The sequence below is a fragment of the Lithobates pipiens genome, unplaced genomic scaffold (genome assembly GCF_037356315.1).
Source record: "Lithobates pipiens isolate NorthernLeopardFrog02 unplaced genomic scaffold, aLitPip1_a1.2 Scaffold_18, whole genome shotgun sequence".
NCBI classification, from domain to species: domain Eukaryota; kingdom Metazoa; phylum Chordata; class Amphibia; order Anura; family Ranidae; genus Lithobates; species Lithobates pipiens.
Window position 1 is genome coordinate 9,301,448 of NW_027507758.1, and position 16,218 is coordinate 9,317,665.

Consider the following 16,218-nt stretch of genomic DNA (forward strand, 5'->3'; position numbering starts at 1 on the left):
TGAATTTTAATAATGCTTAAAGTGAAACAATAAAAGTGTAATATTCCTTTAAATGTCGTACCTGGGGGGTGTCTATAGTATGCCTGTGAAGGGGCGCATGTTTCCCGTGTTTAGAACTGTCCCTGCACAAAATGTCATTTCTAATTGTCTAATTATTACTCTTAAGCCTCATACGCATTATCCGTTTTTCTGCTGAGTTTTTCCCTTCAGGTTTACCAAAACCATGTAGTGAAGGGCCTGCCTGATTGCATACAAATTGAAACTCCTAAGGTTTGACCTCATATTATATGATTTTGGTAAATCTAAAGGAAAAACTGATAGTGTGTATGGGGCTTTACACCTTAGTCTTCATGTGAACTTTAACCCTCTCTCCAAGGCCAACCGTTATATACTAACTCAAGCCCTCATGCTAACTTTAACTCTTGTACAGATTGACGCTCACCCTTAATATAACCAGTGGAATACAGGTTTAACCAGCTGGACTCTCCTTACTATCATCCTCAGGGCTCTAGCAATCGCCATCAGCTCAACCTGTATCCCACTGACTATACAGGGGGATATGGAATATCCGGGAAGAGAAGAGCCCTGATGAAGGATGGTGTGTGTGAGGCAGGGGGTGTTTAGAACCTCAAAATGTTCTGGATGTTTTATTCAGTTATTTGATGAATAATGAACCACTAGGGATCCGCGCTATAGCCGAATGATGGCTACAGCTCGGACCTCCTTTGTCTATTGACGTTGTCCCGTGCACGAGCGGCCTGCATGCCCCCGGAGGGGCGTGCGCGGCGCGCTCTGTGATCAGCGAGTCTAGGAGACTCGCCTGATCACGGATCGAAGCAAGGGGTCGATCCCGACCCCTTACCACGTGATCAGCTGTCAGCCAATGACAGCTGATCATGTGATCACAACAGAGCCGGGAATTGGCTATTTTTCTCCTTGTGCTGACAGCGCGAGGAGAAAAAAAAAAACTTCAGTCCCGATCACGGCCAAGCCATCAGTGCCCACCTGCCCCCTGCCAGTGCCCCCTGCCAGTGCAACATATATATATAGTAAATGTGCCACCCATTAGTACCACCCCTTAGTGCCCATAGTGCCACCCATTAGTGCCCATAGTGCCACCCATCAGTGCCCATAGTGCCACCTATCAGTGCCCACAGTGCCACCTATCAGTGCCCACAATCTGCCTCAACAACAGTGCTGCACCTCATATGCCACATATCCGTGCCCATCAGTGCCCAGCAGTGCCGCCCATCAGTGCCACCTATCAGAGCCACCTATCAGTGCCCATCAGTCCCATCTATCAGTGGTACCTATCCGTGCCCATCCGTGCCACCCATCCGTGCCATCTTATCTGTGCCCATCTTTGCCCATCAGTGCCGCCTTATCTGTGCCCATCAGTACCGCCTTATCTGTGCCTATCAGTACCGCCTTATCTGTGCCTATCGGTGCCAACTTAACCGTGCCTATCAGTGCCCACCAGTGCAGCCTATCAGTGCCCACCAGTGCCGCCTATCAGTGCCCACCAGTGCCGCCTCATCAGCGCATTTCAATGAAGGAGAAAAATGACCTGTTTGCAAAATTTTATAACAAACTATGAAACATGATTTTTTATTTTTATTTTATTTTGCATCTTTTTTTGTTTGTTTAGCAAAAAATAAAACTCCTGGCTGTAATTAAATACCACCAAAAGAAAGCTCTATTTGTGGGGAAAAAAAATGATAAAAATTTCATTTGGGTACAGTGTTGTATGACCGCGTAATTGTCATTCAAAGTGCATCAGCGCTGAAAGCTGAAAATTGGTCTGGGCAGGAGGGGGGTTTAAGTGCCCAGTAAGCAAGTGGTTAAAGCCAAATTAGACTCACTTTTGTGCTAGTGCTCTTTATTTAATTTTTTTCTGGATTTGGATTCTGGGTGCTCCAGTTAGGGTGATCCTGTCAGACAAGAGCCGTCTCACTTTGACCACTCAGCCTTAGGAACTGGTTTGACACTCAATATCACACCACTGAATATGGAGCTTCTCTCTGATACGTATTCTACATACATACAGTGGTGTGAAAAAGTGTTTGCCCCCTTCCTCATTTCCTGTTCCTTTGCATGTTTGTCACACTTAAGTGTTTCGGAACATCAAACCAATTTAAACAATAGTCAAGGACAACACAAGTAAACACAAAATGCAATTTGTAAATGAAGGTGTTTATTATTAAAGGTGAAAAAAAAATCCAAACCATCATGGCCCTGTGTGAAAAAGTGATTGCCCCCTAAACCTAATAACTGGTTGGGCCACCCTTAGCAGGAACAACTGCAACCAAGCGTTTGCGATAACGTGCAATGAGGCTTTTACAGCGTCCTGGAGGAATTTTGGGCCACTCATCTTTGCAGAATTGTCCTAATTCAGTTACATTAGAGGGTTTTCGAGCATGAACGGCCTTTTTAAGGTCATACCACAACATCTCAATAGGATTCAGGTCAGGACTTTGGCTAGGCCACTCCAAAGTCTTCATTTTGTTTTTCTTCAGCCATTCGGTGGTGGACTTGCTGGTGTGTTTAGGATCATTGTCCTGCTGCAGAACCCAAGTTCGTTTCAGCTTGAGTACACGAACAGATGGTCAGACATTCTCCTTCAGGATCTCCTGGTAGACAGCAGAATTCATAGTTCCTTTTATCACGGCAAGTCTTCCAGGTCCTGAAGCAGCAAAACAGCCCCAGACCATCACACTACCACCACCATATTTTACTGTTGGTATAATGTTCTTTTTATGAAATGCAGTGTTCCTTCTACGCCAGATATACTTGGACACACACCTTCCAAAGAGTTCCACTTTTGTCTCATCGCTCCACAGAATGTTGTCCCAAAAGTCTTGGGGATCATCAAGATGTGTTGTGGAGAAATTGAGACGAGCTTTGATGTTCTTTTTGCTCAGCAGTGGTTTTCTCCTTGGAACTCTGCCATGCAGGCCATTTTTGCCCAGTCTTTTCCTGATGGTGGAGGCATGAACGCTGACCTTAACTGAGGCAAGTGAGGCCTGCAGTTCCTTGGACGTTGTTGTGGGGTCTTTTGTGACCTCTTGGATGAGTCGTCGCTGCGCTCTTGGGGTAATTTTGGGCGGCCGGCCACTCCTGGGAAGGTTCACCACTGTTCCATGTCTTCGCCATTTGTGGATAATGGCTCTCACTGTGGTTTGCTGGATTCCCAAAGCTTTGGAAATGGCTTTATAACCCTTTCCAGACTGATAGATCTCAATTACTTTCTTTCTCAATTGTTCCTGAATTTCTTTGGGTCTCGGCATGATGTGTAGCTTTTAAGGATCTTCTGGTGGACCTTACTGTGTCAAGCAGCTCCTATTTAAGTGATGCCTTGATTGTGAACAGGTGTGGCAATAATCAGGCCTGGGTGTGGCTAGAGAAATTGAACTCAGGTGTGGACAACCACAGTTATAGTATGTTTTAACAAGGGGGGCAATCACTTTTTCACACATGGCCATGATGGTTTGGATTTTTTTTCACCTTTAATAATAAACACCTTCATTTACAAATTGCATTTTGTGTTTACTTGTGTTGTCCTTGACTATTGTTTAAATTGGTTTGATGTTCCGAAACACTTAAGTGTGACAAACATGCAAAGGAACAGGAAATGAGGAAGGGGGCAAACACTTTTTCACACCACTGTATACGTTACGTTGGGACGCAATGAAACAATTAATAAGGTCGTCTGCTCCTCTCACCACTCTGGGTCGTGTCTGTCGGAGGAAGGACTTCAGATCTCCTCCAGTCATAAGTTCCAGCAGGATGAATCTCGGCAGAGCCTGCAGACTGACGCCAATGCAACGCACAATGTTCTGGTGGTTGAATTTACTGGGAAGAGAGATGGACATGGCTCACCCAACCGGCACACACATTTTATCGTTTATAATCATTTTCAGTAACAAAAAAACAGTCATGAAACAGAAAGATTTCCAACAACAAATAATGACAACCAATAAATGAATAAAAGTGGCCAGCAGTGGAGATGAGTGAAATTTGGAGTTTTGGCTTTTATGGAGCATTGGGGACATCTCAGAATCTCAAACCTCTAAGCCCTTGTACACACGGTCGGAGATTCCGACGGAATGTGTCCGATTGGACCGTTTTGTCTGATTTTCCTACTGTGTGTGGTCTCCATCGGGCTGTTTCCGTCTGAGTATCCGACGGACCAAGTTTTCTAACTTGCCGGTAAAATTTTTCCGACAAAATGCTCCGATCGGACATACTCCGATCATGTGTAGAGAATTCCGATTGGAGACAAAGTGCCACGCATGCTCAGATCAAATTCCTACACCAAAGCTATTGGCTACTAGCCTGAACGTAGTCCCCGTTGTAACGAAATAACGTCATCACGTCGGATATTCCTAATCAGTTTATATAGAAAGAATAACAGGTGGGACTTTATATGAGCTGTGACCATCCGGTACACCGAGCTCCATCCCCGATATTTAGACACAAAGAAGGGAAAAGGGGCAAAAAAAAAAAAAAAAGGGGGCAGCAATGGGACTTTATATGAAACAAGACATTGAGGGTCAATTAAATCAATCAATAAAATAATATTTTATTGGCGATGCACGGGGAGATACTACAATAAGTTAATAATACGTCAATGTTATAATACATAAATATATACAAAAAAATATAATAAAATAAAATAAATAAAAAACATATATGATAGTAACATAGTCAGATTCATATTATATAAGCATTAATGTATATACTTCATATTATAGTAACATAATTACACATAATTAGTAGCAGACCAATAGTATATCCCAAAGTGCATATACAGTAGAAACCAATAAAATGAATTGATGATTTAAATAAATAAACCAAACCCATGGGGGAATCTTTTTACCAGTGGATGTTTTGCCCCAATAACCAAGATTCCCCCATGGGTTTGATTTATTTATTTAAATCATCAAATTCATTTTATTGGTTTCTACTGTATATGCACTTTGGGATATACTATTGGTCTGCTACTAATTATGTGTAATTATGTTACTATAATATGAAGTATATACATTAATGCTTATATAATATGAATCTGACTATGTTACTATCATATATGTTTTTTATTTATTTTATTTTATTATATTTTTTTTGTATATATTTATGTATTATAACATTGACGTATTATTAACTTATTGTAGTATCTCCCCGTGCATCGCCAATAAAATATTATTTTATTGATTGATTTAATTGACCCTCAATGTCTTGTTTCATATAAAGTCCCATTGCTGCCCTTTTTTTTTTTTTTTTGCCCCTTTTCCCTTCTTTGTGTCCCACGTCGGATATTCCAACAACTTTGTCCGACCGTGTGTATGCAACAGTTTCGGACAAAATCCGTCGGACAAAATCCATCGGACAAAATCCGACGGATTTGGTTGTCGGAATCTCCAACCGTGTGTACAAGGGCTGAAACCTCAAAATCGCACCTTTTTAATCCATACAGAAGACTGAGCTGAAGTGGCTTTGGTGGTGGTAAGAGTATAATGGGCCTTAAATCGCTTCTTATGCCGCGTACACACAACTGGACTTTCCGGCAGACTAGGTCTGAAGGTCTTCCCGACAGACTTTTGGCGGAGTTCCGACGGACTTTCTGAACAAACGGACTAAGTCCGAAGGTCTTCCCAACTGACTTTTGGTGGAGTTCCGACGGACTTTCCGAACGAACGGACTTGGCCACACTACGTCCGTTCGTAAGTCCGTTTGTTTTGAACGTGATGACGTAAACGGGGCTAAACAAGGAAGTTCAATAGCCAGTAGCCAATTGCTTCCCTTGCGTCGTATTTGGACCAGCACACAGACGAACGGTTTTCCCGATTTTAGTCCTGTTGGAATTGAGTCAGTCGGATAGATTTGAAACATGTTCTATTTCTAGGTCCGTCTGATTTTTTTTTTTCCCGAAAAACGATCGGACTAGCCCACACACATGATCGGATTGTTCGGCGGACTAATCCCTTAGGACCTAGTCTGCTGGAAAGTCTGGTCGTGTATACGCGGCATCACAGATGCGGAAGCTCCTTTCACTTATTCTGAACTGGTTCTTGGGCCACTGAATGGCCTCTCAATAGCTGGGAATGTGGCGTTAACTACTAAGGGCCCATTCACACCACAGTAAGATGCATATAACAAGTGCCCACTGGTGTGCGTAGAACACATCACAAGGCTTGTTAAAACGGAGTTCCCCCACCCAAAAAAAAAATAATTTTACATACAGTGCCTTGCGAAAGTATTCGGCCCCCTTGAACTTTTCAACCTTTTGCCACATTTCAGGCTTCAAACATAAAGATATAAAATTTTAATTTTTTGTGAAGAATCACCAACAAGTGGGACACAATTGTGAAGTGGAACGAAATCTATTGGATTTTTTAAACTTTTTTAGCAAATAAAAAACTGAAAAGTGGTGCGTGCAAAATTATTTGGCCCCTTTACTTTCAGTGCAGCAAACTCACTCCAGAAGTTCAGCGAGGATCTCTGAATGATCCAATGTTGTCCTAAATGACTGATGGTGATAAATAGAATCCACCTGTGTGTAATCAAGTCTCTGTATAAATGCACCTGCTCTGTGATAGTCTCAGGGTTCTGTTGAAAGCGCAGAGAGCATCATGAAGACCAAGGAACACACCAGGCAGGTCCGTAATACTGTTGTGGAGAAGTTTAAAGCCGGATTTGGATACAAAAAGATTTCCCAAGCTTTAAACATCCCAAGGAGCACTGTGCAAGCGATCATTTTGAAATGGAAGGAGTATCAGACCACTGCAAATCTACCAAGACCTGGCCGTCCCTCTAAACTTTCAGCTCAGACAAGGAGAAGACTGATCAGAGATGCAGCCAAGAGGCCCATGATCACTCTGGATGAACTGCAGAGAACTACAGCTGAGGTGGGAGAGTCTGTCCATAGGACAACAATCAGTCGTACACTGCACAAATCTGCCCTTTATGGAAGAGTGGCAAGAAGAAAGCCATTTCTCAAAGATATCCATAAAAAGTCTCATCTAAAGTTTTCCACAAGCCACCTGGGAGACACACCAAACATGTGGAAGAAGGTGCTCTGGTCAGATGAAACCAAAATCCAACTTTTTGCCCACAATGCAAAACGATATGTTTGGCGTAAAAGCAACACAGCTCATCACCCTCAACACACCATCCCCACTGTCACACATGGTGGTGGCAGCATCATGGTTTGGGCCTGCTTTTCTTCAGCAGGGACAGGGAAGATGGTTAAAATTGAGGGGAAGATGGATGCAGCCAAATACAGGACCATTCTGGATGAAAACCTGTTGGAGTCTGCAAAAGACCTGAAACTGGGACGGAGATTTATCTTCCAACAAGACAATGATCCCAAACATACAGCAAAATCTACAAAGGAATGGTTCACAAATAAACGTATCCAGGTGTTAGAATGGCCAAGTCAAAGTCCAGACCTGAATCCAATCGAGAATCTGTGGAAAGAGCTGAAAACTGCTGTTCACAAACGCTCTCCATCCAACCTCACTGAGCTCCAGCTGTTTTGCAAGGAAGAATGGGCAAGAATTTCAGTCTCTCGATGTGCAAAACTGATAGAGACATACCCCAAGCGACTTGCAGCTGTAATCGCAGCAAAAGGCGGCTCTACAAAGTATCAACGCAAGGGGGCCGAATCATTTTGCACGCCCCACTTTTCATTTTTTTATTAGTTAAAAAAGTTTCAAATATCCAATAGATTTCGTTCCACTTCACAATTCTGTCCCACTTGTTGGTGATTCTTCACAAAAAATTAAAATTTTATATCTTTATGTTTGAAGCCTGAAATGTGGCAAAAGGTTGAAAAGTTCAAGGGGGATGAACACTTTCGCAAGGCACTGTAAATGTGCAGCAAATAACACAACAAATGACATGTGGAGAAAATTATTTTTTCTTACTTACCTTTTAATCCCTGTTTCTATTTGGTCCCTTCTAATCTTCCGCTTCCTCACCGTGGCTTCTGACGTCACTTCCCTCGGCTCCTCTTCTCGCTACTGCTCCTGGGAGATGTGTGTCACCATTGCCCAGGAGTCAGTGGGCGGCGCCGAGGGCTAGTTTGCCATAACAATGGGGCGGGCACTTCCGACGACCCCGCCCGTTGTGATGGCAACCTGTATAGTGCCCGTGCTATTACTGCGCATGTGCGAGAAAGGGGCGGTGCAAGCTGTGAATACAGCACGGCCGTATCCTGGAAGGATCTGTTTGTGGGCTTCTCCTGCCCTCAAGTATAATGGGAATCCACAGGAATGGAAAATCAAAAGGTATTTTTTAACGATAATTATCTTCTAAAGGCAGCGCTGATGACATGAATTATATTTGATCAATATGCATTATGCTACAAAGATGTGGGTGGAACTCGGCTTTCATTTTCTTTTTTAACTTGATGGTTGATTTCATTCTTTGTGCACCAGAGAGTTGGAATGTGACCAACAAAAATGCAACATGTTCTACATTTATTAGTGCACAGCGAGGAATCCTACTAGTGTGAACTGAAGCATTAAGGTACAAAAAACATCGACTTGTCTGTGTGATGGGCAAGAGAAGAGGAATGTCTGGAAAGGGAAATGGAAAATCTGTGAAGAGAAGAGGGATGTCTGGAAAGGGAAGAGGAGCATCCGGGAAAGGAAGAGGAGCATCTGGGAAGGGACAAAAGATGTCTGGGGAGAGAAGAGGAACATCTGGGATGGGAAGATGAACATCAGGGAAGAGAAGAGGGATGTTTGGGAAGAGAAGAGGAAGATCAGGGAAGAGAAGAGGGATGCTTGGGAAAAGAAGAGGAACATCTGGGAAGGGAAGAGGTACATCTGGGAAGGGAAGAGGTACATCTGGGAAGGGAAGGGGGATGTCTGGGAAGGGACAAAGGATGTCTGAGAAGAGAAGAGGATCATCTGGGAAGAGAATAGGGATGTCTGGGAAGAGAAGAGGAACATCTGGGATGAGAAGAGGAACATCAGGGAAGAGAAGAGGAACATCTGGGATGAGAAGAGGAACATCAGGGAAGAGAAGAGGAACATCTGGAGAGAAAATAAAAATATCTGTGAAGAGGAATGGCTGGGAAGAGAAGAGGAACGTCTGGGAAGGGAAGAGGAACTTTTGGGAAGGGAGAAAGGATCTATAAGAAGAGAATAGGATTATCTGGGAAGAGAATAGGGATGTCTGGGAAGAGAAAAGGAACATCAGGGAAGAGAAGAGGAACATCTGGGATGAGAAGAGGAATATCAGGGAATAGAAGGGTAACATCTGGAGAGAAAAGAAAAATATCTGTGAAGAGGAATGGCTGGGAAGAAATGGAACATTTGTGAAGAGAAAAGGGATGTCTGGGAAGGGAAGAGAAACATTCTGGAAAGGAAGAGGAGCATCTGGGAAGGGAAGTGGAACATCCAGGATGGGATGTCGGGGAAGGGAAGTGGAACATCTGTGAAGAGAAGAGGGACATCTGGGAAGAGAAGAGGAACATCTGGGAAGGGACAAAGGATGTCTGAGAAGAGAAGAGGAACATCAGGAAAGGGAAGAGGAACGTCTGGGAAGAGAATAGTGATGTCTGGGAAGGGAAGAGGAACATCTGGGAAGGGATGTTTGTGAAGAGAAGAGGAATGTCTAGGAAGGGACAAAGGATGTCTGAAAAGAGAAGAGGATCATCTGGGAAGAGAAGAGGAACATCAGGGAAGAGAAGAGGGATGTTTGGGAAGAGAAGAGGAAGATCAGGGAAGAGAAGAGGGATGCTTGGGAAAAGAAGAGGAACATCTGGAAAGGCAAGAGGAACATCTGGGAAGAGAAGAGGAACATCAGGGAAGAGAAGGGTAACATCTGGAGAGAAAATAAAAATATCTGTGAAGAGGAATGGCTGGGAAGAGAAGAGGAACGTTTGGGAAGGGAAGAGGAACTTTTGGGAAGGGAGAAAGGATCTATAAGAAGAGAATAGGATTATCTGGGAAGAGAATAGGGATGTCTGGGAAGAGAAAAGGAACATCAGGGAAGAGAAGAGGAATATCAGGGAAGAGAAGGGTAACATCTGGAGAGAAAAGAAAAATATCTGTTAAGAGGAATGGCTGGGAAGAAATGGAACATCTGTGAAGAGAAAATGTCTGGGAAGGGAAGAGGAACATTCGGGAAAGGAAGAGGAGCATCTGGGAAGGGAAGTGGAACATCCGGGATGGGATGTCGGAGAAGGGAAGTGGAACATCCGGGATGGGATGTCGGAGAAGGGAAGTAGAACATCCGGGATGGGATGTCGGAGAAGGGAAGTGGAACATCCGGGATGGGATGTCGGAGAAGGGAAGTGGAACATCCGGGATGGGATGTCGGAGAAGGGAAGTAGAACATCCGGGATGGGATGTCGGAGAAGGGAAGTGGAACATCCGGGATGGGATGTCGGAGAAGGGAAGTGGAACATCCGGGATGGGATGTCGGAGAAGGGAAGTGGAACATCTGTGAAGAGAAGAGGGACATCTGGGAAGGGTCAAAGGATGTCTGTGGAGAGAAGAGGAACATCAGGAAAGGGAAGAGGAACGTCTGGGAAGAGAATAGTGATGTCTGGGAAGGGACAAAGGATGTCTGGGAAGAGAAGAGGAACATCAAGAAAGAGAAGAGGAAATCAGAGAAGAGAAGAGGAACATCTGGAAAGGAAAGAAGAACATTTAGGGAAAGAAAATAAATATTTGGGAAGAGAGAAGGAATGTCTACAAAACGATCAAAATCCAAGAACAAAAATCTCATATATTGCAGCTTACTGGTCCTTTTATGTGGTGGCTGCCTTAGTTTCCTTTTTATAGGCTTTATTTTCACCTGGAACAGATTGATTTTTTCCCCTAATATACCTCTATCAGGAAAATACCAAATTTTAGCCACTAGATGGAGCAGAGCAGATGAGCACACTTTTTTGCTCTGATAGCACCATCTATGGCCGTTTTTTTCTGAAATACCTCAATCAGAAAAATACCACATTATGGCCACTAGATTAAGCTTAAAAGTAAACATATTTTCCCAATACCGCAGCCCCATCTAGTGGCTGTAATAGAGCACTGCAGGATATAAACTCACCGGCCACTTTATTAGGTACACTTGTTCTATTGCTTGGTAACACAACACAAGACAGAAACTCAATGCATTTAGGCATCTAGATGTGGTGAAGACGACTTGCTGAAGCTCAAACCGAACATCAGAATGGGGAAGAAAGGGGATTGAAGTGACTTTGCACGTGGCATGGGTTGTTGGCTGTAGACGGGCCGGTCTGAGTATTTCTGGGATTTTTACACACAACCATCTCTCGGGTTTATAGAGAATGGTGGAAAAAAGAGAAAATATCCAGTGAGTGGCAATTGTGTGGAGGAAAATACCTTGTTGATGTCAGAGGTCAGAGGAGAATGGGCAGACTGGTTTGAGATGATAGAAACAGTAACTCAAATAACCTCTCGTTGCACATAAAGTATGCAGAATACCATCTCTGAACACACAACACATCCAACCTTGAAGCAGATGGGCTACAGCAGCAGAAGACCACACAGGGTGCCACTCCTGTCAGATAAGAACAGGAAACTGAGGCTATAATTTGCACAGGATCACCAAAATTGGACAATAGAAGATTGGAAAAAAGTTGTCTGGTCTGAGGAGTCTGGATTTCAGCTCCGACATTCAGATGGTAGGGTCAGAATTTGGCCCATGGATCCATCCTGCCTTGTATCACCGGTTCAGGCTGGTGGTGGGGGTGTAATGGTGTGGGGGATGGGGTATCACCGGTTCAGGCTGGTGGTGGGGTAGTAATGGTGTGGGGGATGGGGTATCACCGGTTCAGGCTGGTGGTGGGGGTGTAATGGTGTGGAGGATGGGGTATCACCGGTTCAGGCTGGTGGTGGGGGTGTAATGGTGTGGGGGATGGGATATCACCGGTTCAGGCTGGTGGTGGGGGTGTAATGGTGTGGGGGATGGGGTATCACCGGTTCAGGCTGGTGGTGGGGGTGTAATGGTGGGGGGGATGGGATATCACGGGTTCAGGCTGGTGGTGGGGGTGTAATGGTGTGGGGGATGGGGTGTCCCCATTTTCTGATGGCTCCTCCCAGCAGGATAATGCCCCATGTCACAAAGCTCCAATCATCTCACCACTGGACAATGAGGTCCCTGTCCTCCAATGGCCTCCACACTCACCACATCTCATCCAATAGAGCACCTTTGGGATGTGGTGGAACGGGAGATTCGGCATCATTGGATGTGCAGCCGACAAATCTGCAGTAACTGTGTGATGTCATCAGGTCACTATGGAGCAAAATCTCTGAGGAATGTTCCCAGCACCTTGTTGTATCTCCGCCACCAAGAATGAAGGCCAAAGGGGGTCCAACCAGCTACTAGCAAGGGGGACCTAATAAAGTGTCCGGTGGGTGTGTGTATATCTCTCCCCAGCCAACAATGTGTATCCTCTCCTCACTCTCTGACCCTCATTTCCTGTATTATCTCTGCAGTCTCTGACACTCCTCTCCAGTATTATATACAGTGCCTTGAAAAAGTATTCACACCCCTTGAAATTTTCCACATCTTGTCAGGTTACAACCAAAAACGTAAATGTATTTTATTGGGATTTCATGTGATGGACCAACACAAAGTGTCACATAATTGTGAAGTGGAAGGAAAATGATAAATGATACAAATAAATATGTGAAAAGTGTGTGTGGGGGAGGGGCATTTGTGTTCAGCCCCCCTTTACTCTGATACCCCTAACTAAAATCTAGTGAAACCAATTGCCTTCAGAAGTCACCTAATTAGTAAATAGAGCCCACCTATGTGTCATTTAATCTCAGTATAAATACAGCTGTTCTGTGAAGGCCTCAGAGGTTTGTTAGAGAACCTTAGTGAACAAACAGCATCATGAAGTCCAAGGAACACACCAGACAGGTCAGGGATAAAGTTGTGGAGAAGTATAAAGCAGGGTTAGGTTATAAAGGAATCTGCCAAGCTTTGAACATCTCACGGAGCTCTGTTCAATCCATCATCGGAAAATGGAAAGAGTATGGGCACAACTGCAAACCTACCAAGACATAGCCGTCCACCTAAACTGACCGGGCCGGGCAAGGAGAACATTCATCAGAGAAGAGCCAAGAGGTCCATGGTAACTCTGGAGGAGCTGCAGAGATCCACAGCTCAGGGGGGAGAATCTGTCCACAGGACAACTATTAGTCGTCTCTCCACAAATCTGCCCTTTATGGAAGAGTGACAAGAAGAAAGACATTGGAGAAAGAAAGTCATAAGAAGTCCTGTTTGTAGTTTGTGAGAAGCCATGTGGGGGAGGGGGCAGCAAACATGTGGAAGAAGGTGATCTGGTCAGATGAGACCAAAATTGAACTTTTTGGCCTAAAAGCTAAAGGCTATGTGTGGGGGAAACTAACACTGCCCATCCCCCTGAACACACCATCCCTACTGTGAAACATGGTGGTGGCAGCATCATGTGGTGGGGATGGTTTTCTTCAGCAGGAACAGAGTTGATGGGAAGATGGATGGAGACAAATACAGGACAATCTTAGAAGAAAACCTGTAATGCCGCGTACACACAGTTGGAATTTCAGCCTTCCACTTCACAATTATGAGCCACTTTGTGTTGGTCTATCACATAAAATCCTAATAAAATACATTTATGTTTTTGGTTGTAACAATGACAAGATGTGGGGAATTTCAAGGGGTATGAATACTTTTTCAAGGCGCTGTATACAGAACAATATGTGGGGGGGGGGGGGGCATTTGGTGATATCAGGGGCCACATTTGAGGGCCAGGCTTTAGCTCAATAGTTGACACTCCCTGGTCTCACCTGATGATGAGCGCCTCCATCAGGAAATCCAGCTCATCCTGCTCAGAGCACACCTCCGGCAGAGTCTGCGAACGACAACAACAACAACAACAACAACAACAACAACAACACTCATCATACAGAAGATCAATGTGTAGGAGGAGTCAGAGATTCCATTCACAAATCCAACCAATTACAATTCGGTGCAGCGGACATAAACCCGAAAACCCCAGCGACGTTTAGGCTCGCACGATTTCGATGCGGCTTTACCCACTCAGGCACTCAAGTCGCGTCAAAGTCGTGCGCCAACTCCCAAACTTGATATATTTTTTTTAGCAGAGACCTTAGAGAATAAAATGGCGGTCGTTGCAATTTTTTTTTTATGTCACGCGGTATTTGCGCAGAGGTTTTTTCAAATGCAATTTTTTTTTTTTATTATTATTCTAATGCAAATAAACCCCACAACACATAACCCCGTTTCTTGTAAAAAAAAAAATATATATATATATATAAAAGATGATTTCACGTCGAGTAAATAGACACCAAACACACCACGCTCGTGCGACGGCGAAAAATGATCGACATTTTACTAACGAACGGCGATGTTTTTAAAAGCCTTCACAGGTCACCACATTAGATGTACAGAGTGCTAGAATTGCTGCCCGTGATCCGACGTTCGCGGCGATACCTCACATGTGGGGGACGATCGCTGTTTGCTTTTTTTGCGGGATCGACGGAGGGGAATGTAAAACATCCCACGTGACAGGTCCTCTTTGCGGAGGGATCTATAAGTCCCCAAATCCCTCCTCTGCCCCCTTAAAAGAATTCAAAACGCCAAGATCTGCGTTTTTTTAACGCTTTTATTTTATTTTTTTTTTATTTTTTTTTAGAAATGGCGCCGCTGACATCCGGGTAAACTGGAAGTGATGTCATCGATTCCGGGTCACCACAGCCAATCCCGGCTCGGTTCGGCTGAAGCTCAAGTCTCCCGGGTGGGATAGGAGATCCCGGTATAGCCGTGGAAGGTGCCGGGGGTGGGGGCGGGGTGGGGGGGGAAGTCCCCTTTTGCTGCTTGTAAAAGCAATCCAGCAGCTGGTTAGCCGCTAGGATTGCTTTTATAAGAGAGCCGCGCCTAAAAAAAAACAGCGGCTGGCGTTTTGATTCAGGATTTACACAAATTTGTTTTGTTAAATACATTTCATTCGTTTTCGGGAAATTTATTTTGTTTATTCAGATTTGAATCCATTCAAATTTATCCGAGTTCAATTTCGACCGAATTCGGAAAATTCGAATCGATTCAAATTCAAATTCCATTCTAAATCAAATTTATTCTGTTCCAAATTTTGGAAGAAGGTTGAACTCTTTCTATTTCATTGATTTTATTATTCTATTCTATTGTTTTATTTTGTTTACTATTCTTTGGAAAACAGTTATTATAGTTGTTATAGTCTTTCCATTTTATATTTTTCTATTGTTTATTCTATTCTTTTCTTTTATATGCCATTATTTCTATTCTATTCGAATTTATTCTATTCAAAATGTACATTTCAGAAGATGGTTATATTATTTTATATTTATTTTCTTTCTATTCAAATGTATTATTTTCTATTCTATTTGAATTAAAATGTATTCTATTTGAATTTTGGCAAATGGCAATATTCTTTTTCTATTCTATTCTATGCTTTTCTATTGTATTTGAATTTAAATGTATTCCATTCGAAATTTGAATTTCGGAAGAAGGCTATATTCTTTCTATTGTATTCTCTTCTTTTTCTGTCTATTCTATTCTTTTCTATTTTATATGAATTCAAATTTATTCTATTCAAAATTCGAACTTCAGAAGAAGGGTATATTCTTTCTAATTTATTCTATGCTTTTCTTTTTTGTCTATTCTATTTCTTCTATTCTTTCTCTTTCTTTCTATTGTATTCTATGCTATTATTTTTCTGTCTATTCTATTATTTTCTATTGTATTTGAATTCAAATTTATTCTATTTGAAATTCGATTTTCAGAAGCTGGCTATATTCTTTCTAGTTTATTCCATTCCTAATCTATTTTATTCTGGGTTTTTTTTTCCTATACCTTTATTTTCTATTCAATTTTTTTCTCTATTCTTTTATTTTGTATTCTGTGCCAATTTACTCTATTATATTCTATTCGTTTTTCTTCTATTCTATTTTCTATTCTATCCCTTTATTTTCCATTCCATTTTTTTTCTATTCTGTTATGTTTTACTCTGTTATATTCTGGGAAGGGACAAAGGATGTCTGGGAAGGGAAGAGGAACATCTGGGAAGGGAAGAGGAACATCAGGGAAGGGAAGAGGAACATCAGGGAAGGGAAGAGGAACGTCTGGGAAGGGAAGAGGAACATCTGGGAAGGGAAGAGGGATGTCTGGGAAGGGAAGAGGAACATCAGG

General features: G+C 43.1%; 1 protein-coding gene across 1 annotated transcript in view; it reads right to left on the reverse strand.

Moving 5' to 3' along the window:
• Nucleotides 1-16,218, reverse strand: part of LOC143986961 (ALK tyrosine kinase receptor-like) — a 317,275-nt gene that overhangs the window by 61,335 nt on the left and 239,722 nt on the right. Inside the window, exons 17-18 of the mRNA XM_077485377.1 lie at nucleotides 13,821-13,885; nucleotides 3,723-3,852 (exon numbers count right to left, since the gene is read on the reverse strand). Coding sequence (XP_077341503.1) covers nucleotides 3,723-3,852; nucleotides 13,821-13,885 — 195 coding nt within the window. The remainder of the gene's footprint in view (nucleotides 1-3,722; nucleotides 3,853-13,820; nucleotides 13,886-16,218) is intronic.